This window comes from Ochotona curzoniae, unplaced genomic scaffold (assembly GCF_017591425.1).
Source record: "Ochotona curzoniae isolate NIBS_2020 unplaced genomic scaffold, NIBS_Ocur_1.0 contig_2723, whole genome shotgun sequence".
NCBI classification, from domain to species: domain Eukaryota; kingdom Metazoa; phylum Chordata; class Mammalia; order Lagomorpha; family Ochotonidae; genus Ochotona; species Ochotona curzoniae.
This window is the reverse complement of record NW_024465573.1, coordinates 15,231,654-15,255,562: the sequence shown is the minus strand read 5'-3', so window position 1 is coordinate 15,255,562 and position 23,909 is coordinate 15,231,654. Positions and strand designations below refer to the sequence as shown.

Here is a 23,909-nt window from a genome sequence, read left to right as displayed (position 1 = left end):
GCCTCTTGCTTACCAGTGGGAACCACAACCCAGCTAGGGCTCCCCTTAGCTCCCCAACTAGTTATGTTCCCAACTATAGATCTTACACGTGGAAGTGGTTGCTCTTGATCCAGCTTGGCCTAGTCTCTCACCTGTCATGATCTTTGCCTTTGGATGCTGTAGCCTGGCCTGACCAAGTCCCACTGCTCACTGGTGCTAGAACCTGGCTCTGCTCTGTCTGCTCCCATCCCAGTCTCTTGTAACCTGGTAGGTGTGGTAACCTAGTTGAGCTTAACATGTGCTCCAGCTTGGTTTCTGCTATTGCCAGTGAGGTAACATTGGCTTGACCCTGCCCGGTTGCCCCCCTCCAAAACTAACCCATACGTTAGCCAACAGTTGAAGTTACCCTGCTCAAGCCTCTCAACACCCAGGCCTTGTGCTCACCAATGGGAGCTGTGACTCCCAATAGGTTCCCCACGTTCCCAGGTTCCCCCACTCAGCCCACTCCCTGATCCCAGAGCTCATATGCTCCAGCAGGTGCTAGGTCCTTGCCCAGCTTAGCCTGCCACTCCATCTTGGCCTTTGTTTGCTGGAGGATGTTGTGGCCCTATCCACCTCACACCCTGGATGCATGTACAGGTGCTGCAGCCTATACCTGCCCAGCCTGTTTCCAGCACCAGCACCCGTGAGTGCCAGTGGGTTTCATGGTCATTCATAGCTCAGCCCATCAACAACCCAACTCTTAAGCTAACCAGCAGGACTTGTATTTCCACAGGGTTGGTGTCATGACCCTTCCTAATATGATCCATCCCCTGTTCCAACACTCAGGTACTAGACACCTAGCTCTGCCAGGCAGCCCCTCAGCCATAGCTTTCATGTCGGCTGATATGTGGCAGTCAGCGATGCTCTATACTAACAGCCCATCTCAGTACTCCCATGCGGGCTGGTTAATCAGTCTAACCCATACAGATCATACAGACTCTCCCCTCCAAACCACCACGTCTCAGTCAGTCTCCACGCCTGCCAGAAAGTTCAATGACCTGTCGCTGGGAGTCACGCAGGATTCATTCCTCACCTACACGCACACTGGCCTTATCCATGGATGTCTCTAGGCAGCAATTACATACCCCCAAAACTCTAGAGCTTGCCTTCGGGTGGTCAGCAGGCAGAGTCTGGCACCACTTGGCACACTGGCAGCCCATAAGCCCAGGACTCGCTTATCACATGGCAGAATGACCATGGCCTTAGCAAGCATTGGGTCCAACCTGGCTCAGGTACCCTCCGCAACTGCCATGCTGCTGAGGGCTCTTTTCCTTTGAGCCCTGAGGCCAAACACCCACTCTCTAGGTTCCTCCTGCCACAAGGTGGTGGCAGGGCAGGCTGTTGCAGCCATTTGTTAAATATTAGAGTTACCCTATGAAGTTGTGTTTGATTGTTCCACTTACAGATTTTAAAAATTAACAGACAATAAAATTATACATTATACAATGTTATTAACTAATTATCATGTTATAAAATAGATCTCTTGAATTATCACCTTTTTTTTAGATTTATTTTAATTTTTTATTGGAAAGTCAGATCTATAGAGAGAAGGACACGGACAGAAAGAGCTTCTGTCCACTGGTTCACTCCCGAGTGGCCACAATAGTGAGAGCTGAACTGGTCCAACGCCAGAGCCAGGAGCCTCTTCCAGGTCTCCCACATGAGTGCAGGGTCCCAAGGCTTTGGGCTGTGCTCAAATGCTTTCCTGGGCCATGAGCAGGGAGCTGGATGGGAAGTGGAGCTTATGGTATTAGAGCTGGTACCTGTATGGGTCCCAGCAGTTACAAGACAAGGATTTAGCCACTAGGCTATTGCACCGAGATCTTGAATTATTCTTATTTGAAAATATATATTCTTTAATCAACATCTCCGTTGTTTTCTCCGCACTGCATTTAGTCCCTACTCAGCACCATTATATAACCTTCTGGCTTTATGAGATTATGCATGTGAGATCCTGTGGTTTTTGTCTTATAATTCTTGACTTATTTTAGTTAATATAATGTCCTCTACATTCATCTAGATATTATTGCAGATGATAGATTTAAGGCTGAATAATATTTCATTGTATGTGAAAATCTAAAAAATCTAAAAATCTGTTCATTCATTCAGGGACACTTGGATTGAATCCATGTTTTGGCTAATGCTGCAGTGAGCATATTGCTTTGGCATATTGTTGCATTTTTTTGGATATATCTACCCAATGGGGGATTATAAATCATAAGATCCTTCTATGTTTAGTTTCCTGAGGAACTTCCATACTGTTTTTTACAATGGCTATACTAATTTATGGTTTTACCAGCAGTGTTCCAAGGCTCCCTTTTCTCTACATCTATGCCAATGTTAGGTCCAAAAGACCCCCCAAATCACAGACAGATAAGTTCTACACATAACGATGCAAAAGCAAAGAAACTTTATTGCTAGCTGAAGCTGGGGTCCAAGTCTCAACCAATGCAGTGGAGTCTTGACAAAGACCCTGCCTGTCTCTTACAGACCATTTTTATCCCCTCTTAGTCACATACAACACATCTCCAGCAAGCAGTAATTAGCTTAGTCGTGTCACTCGCGATCGTGCGGATGCCCATGATTGGCCCAATTCCCAAAGCTGTTCCCCACTGCTCACTCCATCACTCTGAGGAAAATGAGATGTTGGAGTGAAGTGAAACTTAGGTCTAGTCTCTGACCTTGGGTCTATCATGGCATCGGCAGCAAAGCCAAGCAATGATTACAGAAGCCAAATATAGCGGTTATGGTAACAGTTGAAAGCCTGCCTTGTCACTGCTCAGCACTCTTGTACTCCTACTGCTATTATATGCTCAACTAGTCTCACCTCTAGACACTAATTTACTATTTATCCTTGACAACGTTTTAACACTGCTGTTGTTAAGAGTAAACCCCCGCCAGCCTTGTACCTCCAACTACACAGCAACACTTACTATCTTTTCTCCTTTTGATAATAGCCACACTAACAAGTATGGGGTGATATCTTTTGGTGTTAATTTGAATCTACCTGAGAATTAGTAAGGGTTTTTTTTTTTCTCCTTAAGTTTAAGATAATTTTTACATACTTCTGATTAAAATTTTTCATTTGTTTGAAAATGGATTGTTCTTCTTCTTATCCAACTTAGATGAAGAATAAAATTTTACTAAAACAAGTTTGAGATCCTTGTAATGCATATCATAGTAGTTGTAGTTTAACTAGTATTATGTAATCATCTGCTTCTGCACAGGTTTTTGTTTGTGTTTTTGGAGACCTCAAGCCTTTAAGAGCTACTCTTAAATACCCATTTAAAAATTTACTATTCCTTTACCCATTGTTTGGAGCTTGAAGCTTTCATCTCAATTTTAGTCTTTCTCAGAACTTATCTTATTCTGATTATGTTTAGAGAAAAGGCTATTCTTGGTCCATTCCTAAAATTCTGCTGCCTGATTCTTTGCTGTTGTTTCAGATGTAATTATTGCCTTAGTCTTATCTATGAATTCTGTGAGAGTAGTACTTGTTCCATTTTTCCCTTTAAACCTCTACCCATAAAAACGTGATGTGGATTACAAATTTTGGCAGAAGACAAGAGAATATTACAGCATAGCAGAGACCAGGCTAAAATGTGAAATTAACTTAGACATCACAGAGAACAGGAACACCTTCAAGATTAGTTTTAGCTATTCTACCCCAAATTCCCTCTGTCACCTGCACTTGCTGATGTTTTCTTGCAGTTTGGTCATTCTTGGGAAGGAGGCAACACTGTGTAGTCATTGGGAATTAAAGTCCTAGAATGTCCTGGCTGGGTTCAGATCTTTGCTAGGTGATTTACCCTCCATGTAATCTTAAGTGTGATGTGCTTCAGTTTCTTCATCTGTAAAATGAAGGCAGTAGTACCTACATAATAGCCTTGCTGTGAGGCTTAAACATTGCGTATAAACTGCTTAAAACATTGCTCAGTGAGTGCTTGTGGTACTTTGCTTCAAGATATTATTCTTTGAGAGTACTGAAGTCCCTAGAAGTTCTAGCTTCTTCATGTACCAGGACGGATTAGGTTTTTAAAAATTTCCATACATCCATCAAGAAACTTTTCTGAATATGAAGACTGAATTTCAAGATGAAAAAGCAACTGTAGAATTTAATGCTTTGCTGTAAATTTAACCGTAAAGCAACTGTAGAATGTTTTGCTGTAAATTTAATTGTAGAATTTAATGTTTTGTTGTAAATGGATTTTCCCCCTTCTTTTTTTTGTGAGACTAGAGGCCCTCACCTACAGAAGTAAACTTGTTAGGAGAAACTTTTTTTTAAACTGACAAATCAGAGCTTGTCTTCCTCTAAGAATTAAATTTGCATTGCTTTCCTTTAAAAATGTGATAATCTGGATAAAATGAAAGGCTTAAATTGCTTTATTTATTTGTTTGTTTGTTTAAATTTAGGTTTCTCCCTGGTCTGTGACAGCCAGAGGAAACAGAGTCCTCCCTCATTCCCAGGGAATGACCAAGAAGCCTCGCAGCTGGAGCAGGAGTATGTGCACCGAGTATATGAGGAAATTGCCGGTCACTTCAGCAGCACCAGACATACCCCTTGGCCACACATCGTGCAGTTTTTGAAGTCTTTGCCAAATGGTTCAATAGTGGCTGATATTGGATGTGGAAATGGAAAATACCTTGGCATCAATCAGGAATTATATATGGCAAGTAACGTTGTTCCGACGTTAGTTTTACTTTATTTGCAGTGGTTATTATTTTTCTTTCTCATGATACTTTGTTTTTTGTTTGTTTGTTTTTAGTCATTGCAGAAATGTTACAACAAATACACTAAAAATTAGTGAAATCCCCTCATTCTTTAATTCCCTGAAAATTTATAGTATGTCATTGGTTGTCATTTTTTTTCTCCATTTTGTTATTGACTTCTAATAAGATTACTTTAACAGTAAAATTACCATACAGTTATAAAGCTCTTAATAGATCAGTAGGGATAAATAATAAAGGTTTTATTATTTTTTTTTTCAAATATGGTTCCATAGACTCAGGGATTCTCCCTTCCACCAATCTATCCTTTTGTCAAGACAGATTTAACAGTTTCTTTGGGAGTCCTCTTTTTATTCAGAGTAGAGATGCATACGGCAATATATCTATTCACTGTACGCTAGTCTCCATTATACAGTTCATCTTATGAGAATAAATGTATATACATGTCTACCTGTATCTTGCATTTTGCATGGAGATTGCCTTATGTTAGAGAAAAACATACAATATTTGTTCTTTTGGGATTCGCTTATTTCAGTGAGCATAATGATTTCTAGGTGAGACCATTTGTTGCAAGTGGTATAATTTCATTCTTTTTAGTGGCTGAGTAGTATTCCATGGAGTAGGTCTATCACAGTTTCTTTATCCATTTCTCTTTCAAGCAGCATCTGGGTTGTTTCCATGTCTTTGCTATTGTAGATTGTGCTGTTATGCAGAGAGAGTTGCACGTTACATTTTTCATATGCAGATTTCCCTTCCTTTGGCTATATTCCCAGAAGTGGGATTGTTGGGTCGTAGAGGAGATACATTTCCAGTCGTCTTAGCATTCTCTGTACTGACTTCCATAGTGGCTGCACTAGCCTACATTCCTACCAACAGCGGAATAATTTACCTTTCTCCGCACATCAACACCAGCAGCTGCTATTAGATTTCCAAATGTAGACCAGTTCACTGGAGTGAGGTACAATCTCAAAGTAGATTTTATTTGTATTTCCCTAGTAGCAAGAGACCTGAGCATTTTTTCATATACTGTTAGTCATTTAAATTTGTTCTTTTGAAAAATGCCTGTTAATTTCCCTCACCCATTTCTTCACAGGGTTGTTTGTTTTGCTGTCGTTGAGTTTGTGAAGCTCTTTGTAAATCCTGGATAATGATTCCCTATCTTAAAGCCATTTTCACTGCCTGAATCGTCTGAAGTACAAGAACAGTAAAACAGGCTTTTTCATTATGGTTTTCTTTTTATGAAGGAAGAAGCTAAGACCCACAGAGGTCATGTTCATTTTACCTCCCTGATGTATTACTTAGGGATGATCACTGAGATTTGAACCTTTGCCTCTGACTCAATACCCGTTGTTCTTTTCCTCATAGTAGGAACAGTGAGTGCTGTTTATTTTTATCTCACTGTTGAGGAAACTAAGACTCTGAGAATAAAGGTTATATAACCTTGATACAGACACTAGACCAGGATTTGAATCCTGTCTTGTTCCATAGTGTCTGTTTTCAACTGTTATCATTTCTCTTTTTTTCTTATTTATTTATTTATGTATTTATTTATTTATTTAAATGATCTTACTTAGTTGATTAGGGTACAAAGGGTCAAGGAAAATGGGTAATACCATTGTTTCCACACTAACATAATTTTTTCCCCTGTATCAGGGGTTTGAGGAGAAACAAAGGGAAAAGCCCCACCAGCCTCCCACCCATCCCAGGTCCCCAATGTGGGGCATGCTCTGAGGGTCCTGCTCAAGCAGTTTCGATAGTTCAGCAGTTCTGAATTGCTGCCAATCTCGCCATTCCAAGTATATTGAAACCTATTCAGAATCCACTGGCTGACATAGTCTCTTCATAGTTGGGGTTCTGAGATCAGCAGTTTAGTTGGAGGGATCTCCAAAGAAACTTCATCTGAGATGATCCCACACCTGATTCTTGTGTGAGTTTGCCAGTACAGGGTCCAGCACAGTCTGTCACCCCAATCAGCTTGTGCACATGCTGGTCGTTGCAATTGCTGGGTCATTTCTGTTTCCAGTCCTGTCTTCTACTTGAACCAATGGGTGTTGTAGTCCAGCTTGATCTTACCCACTTATCACTCGGCCCACACCTAAATCAGTGGGAGCTGCAGCCTAGTTGGGGCGACTCCCCATAACCCCCACCAGGCCTGCTTCCTACCCTGGTTCCTATGCATGCCAGCATGTACCGCAGACTTGTTCAGTCTGTCCGACATCCCATTTAGCTCTCATATATATATCAATGGGCATTGAAGCCTAGTTCAACCCAACCAACCCTACTATCCAGCCCACACACATACTGGCAGGTCCCTTTCTGTCTAGCCACCCCTGCCCCGTCCTGGTTTTCATGCTCTCTAATGGGAGTGGCTACCCATGAGGGAGGTGCCCACTATCTCCCTACTAGGCCACTTCAACTTCTGGATAATGCACTCTTCAGGTGGTTCTGCAGTTTTGCTTGACAGAATTAGCCCCCCATGCCAGCATCTGCCAGATGATGCTGTGGCAGAACCCAATCAACCCACACCCACTCTGAGCTATGCTTACACCAGTACTAACAATCAACCCACACTGGCCCTTTCCCACTCTGTCTCACATGAGACCCTCAGGTGTTGTAGTTCTGCCTGGTCTGGTCTGCCCCAATTCCAACTCATGCTCTCCAGTGGGAGTGGTTCTCCTGCAGGGGAGCCCACATTCCCCTGCTGTCTTTGCCTCCCTGGTTCTCACGTGTGCTGTTTGGGTGCTGCGATCACATCTGGTACGGCTCACCTCACCTTGGCATTCTGTAATGTCACTGGTATGTATTGCAACCAAAACTGGCCCGACCCACACTATGCTGGCGCCCGGATTCACCAGCGCTTGATGTGAACGGATTCAGCCTGGTCTGCCCCCCACCTCTGCCATATTTATGCCAGTGGGTATCTTTCTCTGGCCTGGTCTGGGTTGCTCCCTCTTGTGGTTCTTGCACTCACCTGTAGGGGCTGTGTTCCGACAAAGGAGTTTCCTAAGCTCCTCTTCCAAAACCTCTCCCTGTGCCAGGTCTTGCATGGAATGGTGGTGCCATGGGCCAACCTTGCTGGCCTTCAATCCATTCCAGTTCTTACTGTTGGATGTTTCACCCCAGCCAAGGCTTGTCCATACCCAGACACTGCTCACACATGGCTCGCTAGGGGCATAGACCCTGCCTAGTCTGTCCTACATCTACCCAGGTTCTCCAGAGCACCAGATGGTAAAGGCGTCAAGCCCAGCTTGATGCGCCCAGCCCCAGTCCACATTTGTTCCTAGGGAGATTGCAGCCATATTCAGACCAGAACGCAGCCCCCACTCCAGCCCCCGCACCATCCCATGGGAACCCATGGGAATCCCAACCCAGCAACGGTGTATTCTCGCAGCTCCGCAACTGAGTCTATTCCCAGCCCTAGATTGCGCACATGCCAGTGGTTGCTCTGACCCAGTTGGCTTAGCCCCTCACCTGTCTCAGCCTTTGCCTTTGATACTGTGGCCTAGTATCTCTCCTCATGCAGACCAGCTTGTGTAAGAGCCTAGGTCAGAATGACATGTGTTCCATCCTGATTCCTTTTCTTTTTGTAAGTTGAGGTTTGCTTGGCTCTGCCTGGTCCGTCCCCTTCCAGTTGCAGCTCGGTCCAACCCACATCCTATTTTAGGATGCAGCTTTGGGTGGTGCTGCCTTGACCTGCCCAGATTGCCATCAGTTCCTTTACCCGTAAGTGATGGCAGGTACCATGGTCACTCCTACCTTAGCCCATCACCACCCCAGCTCCCGAGCTAACTTGTGGGACTTGTATTTCTACAGGGTTGGGCCCACACTTCCCCCACCCCACAGAGTTTACCCCCGGAGCAAGTTCTCTCATGTGCTGGTTAGTGTCTTGACCCCACCAATTATGACCAGTCCACCTTTCTACCACCCAGTCAAGTAATGGTGCCTAGCTGTGCCAGACAAGCCCCATCCATAGCTTTGGTATGGACTGGTGTGTGGCAGTCAGTGATGCTCTATACTAACAACCTATCTCAGGATTCCTAATTTGGCTGGTGAATCAGTCTGGCCCAAATAGATCTTATGGACACTCCCCTCCAAACCTTCAGGTCTTAGTCCCCATGCTTGCCCGAAAGTTACATGAAAGTTACATGCTACTGGGAGTCACCCAGAACTCATCTCTCACCTACACTCAACCTGGCCTTATTCATGGGTGTCCCTAAGCATCAATTTCATATCCTGAACACCCCAGAGCTCGCCGCTGGGCGGCCAGCAGGCAGAGCATGGCACCATTTGGTGCACTGGCCGCCCAAAGCCAAGGACTCAGTCACTGCCTTTCAGCAGTGTCTTTGGCCTGAGTGTCCAGCCTTGGATCTGGCCCAGCAGGGGCACTCTCACAGCCACCACACTGTGGGGAGCTGCATGCCGTCCCCAACCCCAAGACCCCGCCCCTCCAAGATCCTGCTGCAAGGTTTTGGTGGCAGGGTGGAGCTAGGATATTAATCCAGTTCCCAAGGTTCCCTCATGGCATACTCACCCTGAGGGAAGATTCCTGTTGGGCCTGGAGAAAGCCAAGGATTCAGTCACTGCCTTTCGGCAGTGTCTTTGGTCTGAGTGTCCAGCCTTAGATCTGGCCCAGCAGGGACACCCCCCACAGCTGCTACACTATGGGGAGCTGCAAGCTGTCCAACCCCAAGGCCCAGCCATCATTTCTTTTTCAATGAACTACTTTTTTTTCCTTCTGTGTTTGGAGGAAGGAATTCTCAATACTGTAGTACAATGTTGTAAAAACTTAACACTGCTCTATAAAGACCAGTGCTTCCCTTACTCAAGATTTGGGAAAGAAGAGCTGAAACAAAGGAGTAAATAGAGAGAATGAGAACTGTCTATATTCATGGGTTATTGTTGCATATCAGGTTGATTATCTTATAATTATTGCTTTTACCCACACCTGATATCTCTGTACCAACATGAAGAAAGTTACTAAAACTGAGAAAAGGTTGAATTTGCACATTAGAAGGTACATAAAAACTAATAGAAAGCTCTTCATTATCAGGGAAAAGCCAGATTGAGCTGACTATTCCACTGGTGCATGCATAAATCAGAGTGGGTATGGGTTGGTGAGGCTTGAATGCAGCATCAACTGGCAAATGCTGGCACAGGAGGCTAATTCTGTCAAGTTAAATACCAGAACCACCTGGATAGTGCATGATCCGGGAATAGGCCCAGGAGGGAAATAGTGGGCATCTGCCTCTTGGGTTATCACTCCCACTGGAGAGCATAAAAAACAGGACTGGGGCAGACCTGGCTGGACAGAACAGCATCCACTAGCATGTGTGTGGGCTGGATAGTGGGGCTGGTTGGGTTGAATTAGGCTTCAATGCCCATTGATATGTACAAGAGCTGAATGAGATGTGAGACAGACTGAACAAGCCTACAGTACATGCTGGCATGCGTAGGAACCAGGGCAGGGGGTGGACCTGGTGGGGGTTATTGCGGGTCACTCCAACTAGGCTGCAGCTCCCACTGGATTGGTGAAGGCCAAATATGTGACGGGCAGAATCAGGCTGGACTACAACACCCATTGGTTCAAGTAGAAGACAGGGCTGGAAACAGAACTGACGCAGCAATTGCAACCACCAGCATATGCATAAGCTGATTGGGACGACGAGCTGTGCTGGACCCTGTACTGGCATATTCACACAAGAATCAGGACTGGGATCACCTCAGACGAAGTTTCTCTGGGGAGCCCCACAATCGAACTGTTGATCTGAGAACCCCAGTCATGAAGAAAAGTGCAAGTTCCATGGTCTGATCATGTGTCAAAGCTGAGATGGAGTTGCTCAGATGGAGCAGTGGACAGCATATCCAGGTGCACCTGGTGGATATGGTTCTGTTGAGATTTTTTCATGCTTGGAATGGCGAGATTGGCAGCAATTCAGAACTGTTGAACTATCAAAACCAAAACCGCTTGAGCAGTACCCTCAAAACATGCCCCACGTTGGGGACCCTGGGATGGTTGGGAGGCTGATTGTGATTTCTCCTTTTATCTCCCCTGCCCCTTATCCCAGATACAGAGAAAGAAAAAGAAGGAAGGAAGAGAGAGATAAAGAAAGAAAGAAGAGAGAGAAAGAAAAAGGAAGGCAGGAAGGAAGAGAGAATGTGGAAACAATAGTTTTACCTACTTTCCTGCAGCCCTTGACCCTTTGTGCCCTAATCAACTATGTGAAGATCATCAAAATAAAATAATAATTAAAAAAAACAAAGCTCTTCATAAGACATGGATATTAAAAATTTGTAGTCAACTTTACAATTAAATTTTACTATGAAGTCTGATAAACTGGTTTGTGTTGAAGAGGAAGTAGCCATTTTGTCTGTCAGTTACAATCACATCTCTCAGCACAGTATAAAACAAATTGATATCTTCTGGTATGTTGGTCTTAAGGCTTGTGCAAAAATGTTTCTTAGTTAGGCCTTGCTTTTGCTTTTCATTATTGATAATCCATGATTTTATCTAGTCAGCCATCATTCATGATTGTGAAATTGAATCAAAGCCAACCACACTGAGACTGTTCTGAGAGTTGTGAACACCAATTTTTTTTTTAAAGATTTATTTATTTATTGGAAAGTCAGATATACAGAGAGGAAGATCTTCCATCCGATGATTCACTCCCCAAGTGACCACAACGGCCGATGCTATGCTGATCCAAAGCCAGGAGCCTCTTCCAGGTCTCCCACACGGGTGCAGGGTCCCAAGGCTTTGGGCCGTCCTCAACTGTTTTCCCAGGCCACAAGCAGGGAGCTGGATGGGAAGTGGAGCTGCTGGGATTAGAACTGGCGCCCATATGGGATCCCGGGCGTGTTCAAATTGAGGACTTTAGCCACTAGGCCACTGCACTGGGCCTTTTTTTTTTTTTTTTTTTTTTTTACAGTTGAGAAGAAAGAGTTCTGTTGAATAGGCTCCTGGAATTTAAATTCTGAAGCTAATTTTAAAAGAGTATGTATCTGTAAAAATTGGAAAATTGTGAATACATTAGTTTTCCTATCCACATTCATTTTGTCAATGGCACTCCACTGGCTGTGGTTCCCCAAAGTCTATGGCCTTATCTGACCTCTAGCATTGGTTCAATGAGTAAGTGAGAGCTACTTGACTGATTGGAGTCAAGAATTTCATTAGAAACAGAAATGGAATTCTGAATGATAGAAGGAAAGCCTGCCTATTTTAAGTTGCAAAGGCTTCAGCTGGAATGAAGCAATGATATTTGAGTGAATTTTGAGCAGTCAGTTGTGAGCTATAAAATATATGCATTTCTGCACATTCATGGAACAGGGAGTGGTGACTTGAGACATTCATTTTTGGTCTTTATGTATAGAAGCTAAAATTCTAAACATGTATTTATATTACTATAATATATAATTAAAGAACAATTCTTGTACTATCTTAGGTTCTCATGAGAATAGCTTTATGAACTGCTTTTCATTTCTGTGAGAAATGTATGTGGTGAATCTGTGCTTATAGGTCTGAACCCTTTCCGATCTTCCTCTTTCGTCTTCAACTTGAAGTTTTTATTTTCCAACTAATATCCATTTGTTTTTCAGATCTTTTTACTTGCTCTTCATTTCTGTAAATAGCATTAAGTATTGGTTTTATTTTCAGAGATAACTTTTTTCAGGAAAAATTTTATACCTACTGCCTGAACAACAATACCAAAAATAGGTGACACAACAGGACCAAGAGCAGGTGGCATGTACATTTCTAGAACTTGATCCAGCTCATTCACTGAAGTGACACTTTTGTGCACTCATCTCCGAGCACATTTAGTCCAAATTTGTTTTCCAGATAAATAACAGATGTTCTCTTCCTGTTAACAGAAGCTAAAGGAATGTGAACCTAGGTGGTATAAAAGGAAACATAATGGGAGAACCCACAATTACATTTAGAGAGTTATCCTTTCTAGTAACAATAAACTTTTATATAAATATCTCAGTTTTCAAAATTGAAATGTTTCTTAGGAAAGGAGCCTCATGACTCTCACGGATCATGCCACAGTGATACTGATTCAGTCCGTAATCAGAGTACATCTTATGTGGGGCTACTCTACCCTCCCCTCAATGTTCCTAATCCAACTCTCAGTGGAATCAGAGCTGTGATTCTCACAAATAACAGATAATTAGATGCTACAAATGGTTTAGATGTTAGAATATGGGTTTTTGGAGTGAGAAAGATCAGTTTTTGAATTCCTGCTTTGTTCAATTTTGAGTAAATTGCTTTATTCCTTTGACATGAAAGTCCTTCATTTTTAATACAATAATAATAATACCTAACTAAAAGTGTATTATGAGGTTTAAGTTTGCTAATGCAAAGAATCTGGGCTAAAACATAGTGAGTATTCAGGAAAAGAAAGTTGGCATTAACCTGACTAACTTTTACATATTTTTAGTTTTTCTTTTTTAGAATAAAGTTTTGGAAGAAAAATTTTGGGTTAAAAAGTTGCAAACTTCCTATCTTATTTAAAAGATGTTTTGCCTAATTAAACTTAAATTATTCAGCCAGTTGATACTTTCATCAGTGTCGTATGAGAATATATTTTTACCACAATGACACTGATGAGGTATGCTTTGGTTTTAAATAGTTTTGGTAGTTTGATAGGATAAAAACGAAACTGTTTTATTTATACCTTTTATTGACAGATTGAATTTTTTTATGTTTGCCTATACTTTCAGAATTGCATATTTAATGTTTTGTCAAAGATTTAAAAACTTATGTAGCCCTCCTATCAGGCTCGCAGTCCCGCCACTGCCTCTGGGTCTTGCATATGCTGCTGGGTTCTGTGACACAGTCTGGCTTGGCCCACCTCACCTCGGCATTTGCTGGCAAGTACTGTAACTGGGCCTGAACCTAGTCCCAGTTCTTGCTGGTGGATACTATAGCCTATTCCCTGCCCAGTCTGCCCACATTCCTGGCTCATACAAAATGGTAGGTGTGATAGCATTGCTCAGCATGACCCACATACCAACCTGGCATCTCTTCCCCCTTCAACCAACTCATACACTTGCTGACAAGTGGAGCTGCCTTGCTCAGCCTGACCAACACTCAGGCCTGAATCATATGCTCACCAGTGGGAGCTATAGCGCACCAGGGGAGTTTCCCAAATTCCCCCACCAAGGCCCAATCCCAGACCCAGATCTCACAAGTGCCACACAGCTTAGTCTGTCCCCTTTGTCTCAGTCTTTTGTATGAGCTGGTGGTAGATGTTGTGGCCCAGCCCTCCCCACACTGTATTCTTGGGTATGCCTGTGGGTTCTGTGGCCCAGCCCACACTGTATTCTTGGGTGTGTCTGTGAGTTCTGCAGCCTGGCCTGGCCCAGCCTGTTCCCAACCCCACCACCCATGAGTGTCAGAGGGTCCATGGTCATGCCTAGCTCAGGTTGTCACTACGCCAGCCCTTAAGCAAACCAGCAGAAATTGTAATTCCATAGGAGTGGGCCAATATATTCCTGTCAGAATCTGCCCTCAGACCTGGTTCTCTTTTGTGCTGATTAGTGTCATGGTCAAGGCTAACACTACCCACCCCCTTGCCAGGTAAGCCCTCAGCTCTAATTTTAGTGTGCACCAGTGGGTGGTAGTTGGCAGTGACCAATGCTAACTAGCCCAGCTCAGGTGTCCCATGTGGGCTGGTGTGTTGGTCTGACCCATAAAGGTTTTGCAGCTTCCCTCATGCAGAGTGCTGGGTCTCAGCCCCCTTGCTTACCTGCAAGTACAGTGGCCTTGTTGATGGAAGTCCCTCAGAATTCATTCCTCACCTGCAACATACTCCCTCAGTGGTCCTCTGTCCCACACATTCCCTTTCCCCTGCGCCTGATCACTCCATGGTTGCTGCACCTGGGAGCACATGAGTTCCCCATCCCGGTCTTCCAACCCCCAGTCTTCTGATGGAGTAGTATGCTGGTCTGGAGCTCTGTCTACCTACTAGGGTCCCAAGCTCCTGGTACATGTACTTGCCTGGGACCTTACTCCTCCACACACAAGATCCAGGCCTTTTCAAAGTTCCCCAAACCCTGTTCACCAGAACACCAGCCCAGCATGCTAATCTAGGTCTATCCTCTCTACTCTCCCCAGCTACCCTGAATCAAGGACATGGGGAAATCCCCATGTTTGTTCCACCTGCCTGGATGTGAGCCCCTAAGTTCCTGCTCCCTACCCCCACTGGTTCCCTCCCCCAGGCCACCTGTGAGCTTGCACCTCCAGGCCCTCACGGGCCTGCCGTCCTCAGCATGGGCACAGAACGTCAATTTAATATTTCTTAAGCCTCTTCCATTTATTTCCAAGTGTACATGTGCACATATAGTTAAATGCATATGTATACACTTTAATATGTGTGCGTATATGTATGTGATATTCATAGAACTAAGTAGCAAAATGCATGCAAAAATGACAAAACTAGAAAGATGAACACTTCTCCTCCTGTCTTTCCTACAGAACCAGAGTGATACATAAGGCATTTTAGATCTCATCTGCTTGGAGTTTATACAACCAAAGAGCATTTTACATACTCACATTTTGAATGAAACCTTTATTTAAAATATATATTTGAAAGGCAGACAGAGAGAGAGAGTGGGACGAAGAGAGGGAGTGCTCAGTTGTACTAGTTCACTGCAGATCCCTGCAGCTGAAAGCTGGGAGCCAGGAACTCAGTACAGGTCTCCCATATGGCTGTGGGATCCCAGTCACTTGAGCCACGCTGCTGCTTCCTGTGATCTATGTAAGTAGGAACCTGGAGTCAGGAGGAAAGCTGAAAGTGATCCCAGGCACTCCGATATGAGAAGCAGGAACATTAACCATTGGGTAATCCCTAGGCCCAATGCCTGCCCATAGCCTCCTTGCCCTTTATACTTGTTGAAGTTGGGTGTTCAGTGGGAAACAAAATGGAGTAATTTTAAAAAAGAAGTAACTGACTTTTCTTGTTTGTTGTTTGGGGATTGTATTTTCTGATTGTGAAGGTAATCATGTTGGAAAGCATCAAACAAATAATTGCTTACCCTCCTGCTATTTGGGCCATCACAATATAGTATGTATAGTAATGAGAGATAGCTTAGATCCCTTCTTTGTAGCTTCCTCCAAAATACTGGCTATCCATATTCATAGCATAACTTCCATTTTTTAAAAAGTTTGATTGCTTAATTGATTGATTGACTTATATTGGAAAGAAGGAGCGACTGAGAGAAAGATCTTCCATTTTCTGATTCACTCCCCAAATAGCCACCATGGCCAGAGCTGAGCCAATCTGAAACCAGGGGTAGGAGCTTTTTCTGAGTCTCTCCATATGACTTCAGGGTCCCAAGGCTTTGGGCCATTCCCCACTGCTCTCCAAGGCCACAGGCAGAGAGCTGGATGGGAAGTGGAGCAGCCAGGGCACGAACCAGCTCCCATATGGAATCCTGGTGCATGTAAGGTGAAGACCTTAGCCACTAGTTTTTACGCTGAGCCCATAACTTGCATTTTTTAAAATGTGTGATGTTACATAGAGACTTAGCTGCTGAATGTTGACCAATTAGCTGAGAATTTGGAACTCCCATTTCCATTGTTCTTATATTTTTCCTGTTCATCTTGTTTCCATTCACTAATCTAGTTCTGTTTGATATTTGGTAAGATGGTAACTGGTGCTCTGAATAATTACATATTCTGACTGAGAATGTCATGGTCTCAGACCATTTCAAAGTGAAAATGGAGTCTCTCTGATGATGTAAGGTATGGAATAAACCCATAGCTTAATTTCCAGTGGCATGTAAACAAACTCCTGTGAAATTCTGTTGGTCTGTTGTAGATTGGCTGTGATCGCAGCCAGCACCTCGTGGACATCTGTAGAGAAAAGCAGTTTGAGGCCTTGGTGTGTGATGCACTGGCAGTGCCCATCCGCAGCGAGTCATGTGATGCCTGCATCTCCATTGCTGTAGTCCACCATTTTGCAACAGCAGTAAGTATTGTCTTTCTTTTCCTAAGAGCTTCAATCCAAAGAAGCAAGGGGAAGTTCAAGGATTGTGGAGCCTGTGTGAGCTGTACATTTCTTTTCTATTTTCCTGTGTTGTAACAACTTGCCCTCTCCATGAAAGAGCACAGGCAGCGAAGTTTGGGTGAGGATGGTGTTTTCCTAAACAGAGGCCAGAGGAGAGTCTCCTTTTCTTGTTGCTGTATGCTTTAGACCCTTCTCTTCCTCAGATCTCATTCCTTTTCTGCAGACTCAGTTGCAAAATTTTGGTCAGGAGAGAGTTTGATGATGACCACTCTAGGCCTGTAAGGAGACCCTTAGACTGTGGGTCTCTCCTCCCTGTTCATTTCTCAGTCCAGCTGTGTAATCTGCTCTGACAGGAATCTCACTTTCTTCTTACTGTTCTTCCTTCTTCTCTGTTCTTTTTTCCAAACTGCTGACTTATTTAACTAATATAGTGAGCTGACTCTTATTAAGATTTTGCATTTGATCTTAGCCAAAAGGCCAAGAAGCGATATTTTTTTAGCTATAGAGCAAAATTAAAAAAAAAGTGAGTTTTATATTTTACATTGTTATTGAAGAACAAAAAACTTTGTTTCCCCCTGGTTTTCAGTAGTTTCTCCCCTAAGCTAAGCAATAACTCTGTGAGTCACCTATAGTTTGGGTAGACTCTCTGACCCTAACATAGTTAAAAATAAATCCCAAAACTCTACGCACTTGTGTCTCAATCACCAACTTTTTGCAATAGTCACCCAGGAGATTCTGCTGGGCTGCAGTAAACGGTGTAAAGTAGCAAAAGGCACCAGCCGTCAGTACATTCAGAAGCATGTTTGCTTCAGAAAAGCTTAAGACAGAGGAAGCTCGCGGTCTGTACCTGTACCAGTGGTCTCTGCAGCCATAACTCAGTGGCAGTCAATTGTCTTTATTTTCAGATTGTCAAAGACAACATACATCAATATATCCATACCTGTTTTTTACCATTCCAAATGTGGGTTGGGTCCCCTCCTCTGTGTGAATCCTATAGTCATTTTGCTAAAAGCTTGTAATTATCTACCATTTTCTCCATATATTTTGACATTATTTTTTAAAACTGTTCATTGACCACATGCAGGAATGAAATTGTATTCTTATCTTTTACCATACACAAAAAATAATTCAAAATGGGTCAGAGACCAATTTACAAGAGCTAAAATATAAAACTGTAAGAAGAAAAGCCTCATAGTATTGGATTTAGCAGTGATTTTTTTTTAGATATGATATCAAAAGCACAGTCAACAGAAGAAAAAGTAGATAAATTATATTTTATCAAAATTGAACTTTTTGTGCCCCAATCCTTTCAATAACGTGAAAAGGCAACTTACCGGATGAGAGAATGTAGTTAAAGGAATTCAAAATATGTATAGAACTACCAAGATGTAATAGTACTGACAACAGAAAAAGAAAATAAAAAACCGTTAAATGGACAGAGGATTAAAACAGACATTTTTCCAGGAAAGATATTTGAATGGCTTATGGTTACAAGAAAGTATACTCAAAATCACGAACTAATCATTAGATAAATGTGAATTAAAACCCTAATAAGCTAATATGTCATGTACAGTTGAATGGAAAATATCAGAAACATAAGTGATGCTTACAGCAACAGCAAGAGTGTTGTTAATGTCACTGAATTGTGCACTTAATGATTAAAACAAGGTGGGCATTTGGTTTAGTGGCTAGGTTGCTGGACAAGACACCTGTACCCCACATTCCAGTGTCTGGGTTCTGTGCCTGACCCACGTTCCTGATTCCGATTTCCTTCGGGTATGGACTCTGGAACGTGACATTCACTTTCTGGCATCCATACGGGAGAGGTCCATGGCGGTGAGGTCCTGGGTGCTCTCTTTGGTGGCTGCCTGGTGCTGGGCCTGGCCATTGTGGCCATCTGGGGAGTGATCCAGTGAATGAGAATACACTCTTTCTTGGTCTCTCCATCTCTTAAAACAAATCAGTAAACAATTTTAAAACAGGTTAAAATGGCAAATTTTATATGTCTTTTACCACAATGAAAAATTAATCAGAAATCAGTTACATGCCGATATTAAGCATGTAATTGAGAATACCTGGTGACTTACTCATACCGTGCTTTCAAAGCTCACAGACCAGTCGCAGAGGCACAGCTGATTGGATTGGTGGTTTAGACTGATGTACTGCTAGTTGAATGCCACAAGCAGTTTGGACTATGAGCATCATTGAAAGGTCTTATATATGAAAGTATCTTGACCAGACACATGCCTTTTGGGATCATTTGATGGCACTGTGAAGGACAATTTAGGATAGAAGCAGAGATTGAATAAGGGGAAGTGGTTTTCTGTTGCTTTGTAAATTGTTAATGTATGTATTTTATTCATTTGAGAAGCATTGAAAGGTGGTGGAGAGTTTCCTGCCTTCTGGTTCATTTCCCCAACTGCCTGCAGTATTCAGAGCTGGCCCAGGATGAAGTTAAGAGCCAGAAACTAAATTCAGATCTTGACCCTGGGTGCAGGGGCCCAACTACCCAGGTCATCAGCAGCTGCTGGGGTGCACATGAGAGCCAGGATTAAACACAGGCTCTCTGATATGGGACATGGGTGTTCCACGCTGTGTCATAACTGCTAGACTACAGTACAGGTTTTTTTTTTTGAAAGATTTATGTATTTTTATTGCTAAGTCAGATATACAGAGAGGAGGAGAGACAGAGAGGAAGATCTTCCATCTGCTGATTCACTCCCCAAGTGACTGCAATGACCAGAGCTGTGCCAATCTGATGCCAGGAGCCAGGAACTTCTTCCAGGTTTCCCCCATGGGTGCAGGGTCCCAAGGCTTTGGGCCATTCTTAATTGCTTTCCCAGTCCACAAGCAGGAAGCTGGTTGGGAAGTAGGGCTGCCATGATTAGAACCGATGCCCATGTGGGATCCCCAGCGCATTCAAGGCAAGGGCTTTAGCTGCCTGGCCACTGCGCCTGGTCTTAGACTCCAGTACAGTTTTTACAGGGCTAGTTTGAATTTCTGGAGACAAGATAACTGAAGTATGAATAAACTTATTCCATTGCCTTATGCATCCTTGCTTCCTGACCACATTGTTCTTTCTATATACTGATCTCAAGATTCCTCTTTTTGAAATCTATTTATATTCTGATGCTAATATTATTCTCTTCCCTAACACAGTTGCCTCTGCAGTTTTGTTACCTTTGTGAGCTGTATAAATAAGCTTAGTGATTTCTAAATAGTTATGTTTTGCATCTATAAATTGAAAATGGTAAGGATTGTCAGAATCAATGAGATAATGCATGCACGTCATGCTTGTCAAAGTGTCTTACACATAGAGTGTTCAGTAAACATTAGTTAATATTTTAAAGATTTACTTATTTGAAAGATAGTTACAGCAGAAGAGAGAGGGGGAACTAAGGAAAAAGGAGAGAGGAGGAGAGGGAGGGAGGGAAGGAAGGAGAGAGAGAAAGAGAGACTTCATCTGCTAGTTCACTCCTGACATGGCCACAAGAAGGCGGAGCCAGATCAAAGCCCAGCTAAGAACTTTATCTGGGTCTCAGTGGGATGCAGGATTCCAAGCACTGGAGCCATCTGCTGCTGCCTTTCCCAGGCCATTAGCAGGGAGCTGGATTGGAAGTTGAGCGGCAGGGACTTGAACCAGCATTCATGGGATGCCATTGTTTCAGTTAACATCTTTAAGTGCAACACCAGAATACTAACCCAATTAATTACTTTTTTGGTTAAGATTTAAGAAAGTCGGAATTAGAGAGAGGGAGGTTCACTCCCCAAATGCTACCATGGCCAGAGCTAGGACAATCTAAAGCTGAGAAGCAGAAGCCTATTCTGGGTCTCCCATTTGAGTACAGGGGCTCCAGGACTTGGCCAATCCTCCACTGCCTTCCCAGGCCGTTAGCAGGAAGCTGGATTATAAGTGGAGCTGGGACATGAGCTGGTGCCCATAAGAGATGTTGGTGCCACTGGTAGATGATCAGCATACTATGCCAGCATGCTGGTCTCCATTAATTACTATTTCAATAATGACCTTCAACACTTTATATAAAACAGTCACTCCTTAGAAGAGATTTTAAATACTTTATATTTTTTGTTAAAATTTCCATTATTTCCAAATTCTTAGACGGAATTCCAGACATTCTTGCAAAATTTCCTCCAGTTAATTCAGTATTATATAAATTATTCCTGTTGAAGATGCTTCCCCCTGGGGATGGCACCATGACTTAACCAGCTAATCCTCCACCATCTGGTGCCAGGATCCCACTTGGGTACCGGTTTGTGTCTAGCTGCTCCACTTCCAGTCCAGCTCCCTGCTTATAGCCATGAAAGCCACGAAGGATGGTCCAAATCTTGGTATCCTGCACCCATGTGAGAGACCTGGAAGAGGCTCCTGGCTTCTGGCTTCGGATTAGCTCAGCTCTGGCTTGTAATGAGCATTTAGGGAGTGAACAAGCAGACGGAAGACCTTTTCTCTCTCTCTACCTCTCCTGTTTGTAAATTTGCCTTTCAAATAATAAATAAAGAAATTTGTTTTTTTAAAGAAGATGCTTCCTCCTTTGTTAACACATATTTGAAGTTATTTGCTGGGTATTTTGGCCATGCTGAGTGACCCATTTAGATGTAGAGTGCAGTATCTGTTGTTTTGTTGGGAGGCATTATCTGAGGTTAAGAGTTCGTGCGTGTGTGTGTTTAAATCTTAGCTATATGGTTGCCAGCCTAATAGTATTAATGTGATTTATTATATTTTTTTTGTTTATTATATTTATTTTGATTTTTTGTTAGCTTGCTATTTTGTTATTTTTCTACAAATCTTTTTTTTTTTTAATTATTATCTTTGGTTTTATTGGGAAGTCAGAGAAGAGGAGAGACAGTGAGGAAGATCTTCTCTCCATAGATTCACTTCCCAAATGGCTACAGCTGCTGATGCTGAACCAGTCTGAAGGCAGCAGCCTGGAGCCATGAGCTCCTTCCATGTGTCCCATGCAGGTGCAGGGTCCCAAGGCTTTGGGCCATCCTTGACTGCCTTCCCAGGCCTCAGGCAGGGAGCTGGATGGGAAGCAGGGCACCAGGATACGAACTGGTGCCCATATAGGATCCTGACACGTGCAAGATGAGGACTTTAGCCACTAAGCCACCATGGTGGGCCCTTGTTTTTTGGTTTTTGGTTTTTTAAGTGGCTACTGTTGACCTTTACATTTATCCTTGACATGACAATTTACCTGAAATTGGGTATGTTTTCTGTTTCCTGACAATGTTAGATTAGCAGATGATCTCAAGGGAAAAACGTGGAGCTCACCTTGGTTCAAGCCTTCCTCTCAGGAGCTTCGCCTTCACCTCTGCCTTTAGTATGACTCACAAGTGCCCTGAAGCAGCTATTCCATCTGGTCCATTCAGTCTCCCTGGTTGTTTTCAGGGAGAGAGTTAATACAAATACTTCGTCCAGGCACTAAGCAGACACCTTTGTAAGATAGTTTACAAAGCCTTTTTTTTTTTTATTAAGTTTACAAAGCTTTTATACAACAAGAATTACATGTACAAAATGATTAACCTGTAAGTGCTTCGTAGTAGTCCTCACGGTTCAGTATAAAATGATTAGTTTTATGTATCCCAGCCAGTTAGTTAAGGAGAAACCCACAGAGAAGATGAGCAGACATAAAAACCCTCTTTTCTCTACTTGCTCAACACTTTTTTTCTTGGTCACAAACCAAAATTCTCCTTTCCAACCTGGCCTCACCTCATCACAGACATTTGCTAGACTTTTTGTTCATTCTTGTTGAAAACAGCCCTGCAGTCAGTTGTATATTCCCATTTCCTCTGTTGGGATTGATTAACAGCAACATGTTTTTATATTTGTTTCTTTATTTTTCATTAGGAACGTAGAGCGTCAGCTCTTCAAGAACTTGTTCGACTCCTGAGACCTGGTGGGAAAGCCCTTATCTATGTGTGGGCAATGGAACAGGAATATAATAAGCAAAAATCTAAATATCTCCGAGAAAACAGAGTTAGCCAAGGATGGAAAGAGGAGAAAAACAGTGACACATCTGTCCAGGGGTCACTTGTGGAGCGGCTGCCTACAGTGGGCAATCAAGATGTGGCATCTGTGGTCCCCTCCGTCAGGGATATGCAGGAAGGAGAGTGTCATTCAAGGAAAGTGGCTAATTCCAAGCTCCCTGTTCATACCAACAGGACCTCTTTTCATTCCCAAGATGTTCTGGTTCCCTGGCACCTGAAGGGACGTTCTGGTAAAGACAAAGCCGGGGAGCCATTGGAATCCGTGGGACCCTGTGACGCCCATACTGTGTTTCATCGTTATTACCATGTGTTCTGTGAGGGGGAACTGGAAGCCACCTGCCGGACTTTGCGTAATGTCAGCATTCTGCAAAGCTACTATGATCAGGGAAACTGGTGTGTGATTCTAAAAAAGCTCTGATTTGTTTAAAAAGGCAAGTAATAAAGAAACATACAGATTTTAAAAAACAAAACAGGACACTAACTTATATTTTTAATGCAGGAGAAAACTTGTAGAAAATTACCAACGGAATGTACCTGCAAAAAATTTGGAAGTAGTTAGGGAACATTCAGTCTGCTGCTCCTGGCTAACCTTTTAAGTGCAGGGCTCTTCTCACCTTACAACCAGGAATGGTTTTTAATAAGTACCTGGAGTTAGGAGCAGTGCTGCATCATAGTAGGATAAGCCTCCACCTACAGTGTTGGCAACCCATATGGGTGCCATTTCAAGTCCCAGCTGCCCCGTTTCCAATCAATTTCCCTGCCAGTGTAGCCAGGGAAAACAGTGGAAGGTGGCCCAAGTCATTGTGACACTGCACCCAAGTGAGAGACCCAGAAGCGATCCAGGCTCCTAGCTGTGGACCAGTCCATCTCCAGCTGTTGCAGCCGTTTGGGGAGTTAACCAGTGAATGGGAGATTTCTCTCTAATTTTCTCTCTGTAAATCTACCTTTCAAATAAAAAAAGTAATAAATCATGAAAAAAAAATAGAAGTTACTGGTGAAATGTTTTGTTCTATTGGACAGGAATGCAGCATAACCTTTTGTTATACAATGTTACCAATTGAACGAAATCTTGTTGCATCTTCCTGAAGTAATTATATAGCATTTTAATAACATACGTCCAGTCAGTAGGAATTTTGGGGGATTTTA

At 43.0% G+C, this 23,909-nt stretch overlaps 1 protein-coding gene across 1 annotated transcript in view; it reads left to right on the top strand.

The window, feature by feature from the left end:
* The window catches only part of ALKBH8 (alkB homolog 8, tRNA methyltransferase), a 70,888-nt gene extending 47,384 nt beyond the window's left edge, over positions 1 to 23,504 (top strand). Inside the window, exons 11-13 of the mRNA XM_040976883.1 lie at positions 4,435 to 4,691; positions 16,569 to 16,718; positions 22,624 to 23,504. Of these exons, the coding sequence (XP_040832817.1) occupies positions 4,435 to 4,691; positions 16,569 to 16,718; positions 22,624 to 23,181 (965 nt within the window). The 3' untranslated portion in view covers positions 23,182 to 23,504. The remainder of the gene's footprint in view (positions 1 to 4,434; positions 4,692 to 16,568; positions 16,719 to 22,623) is intronic.
* Positions 23,505 to 23,909: the final 405 nt, after the last annotated feature.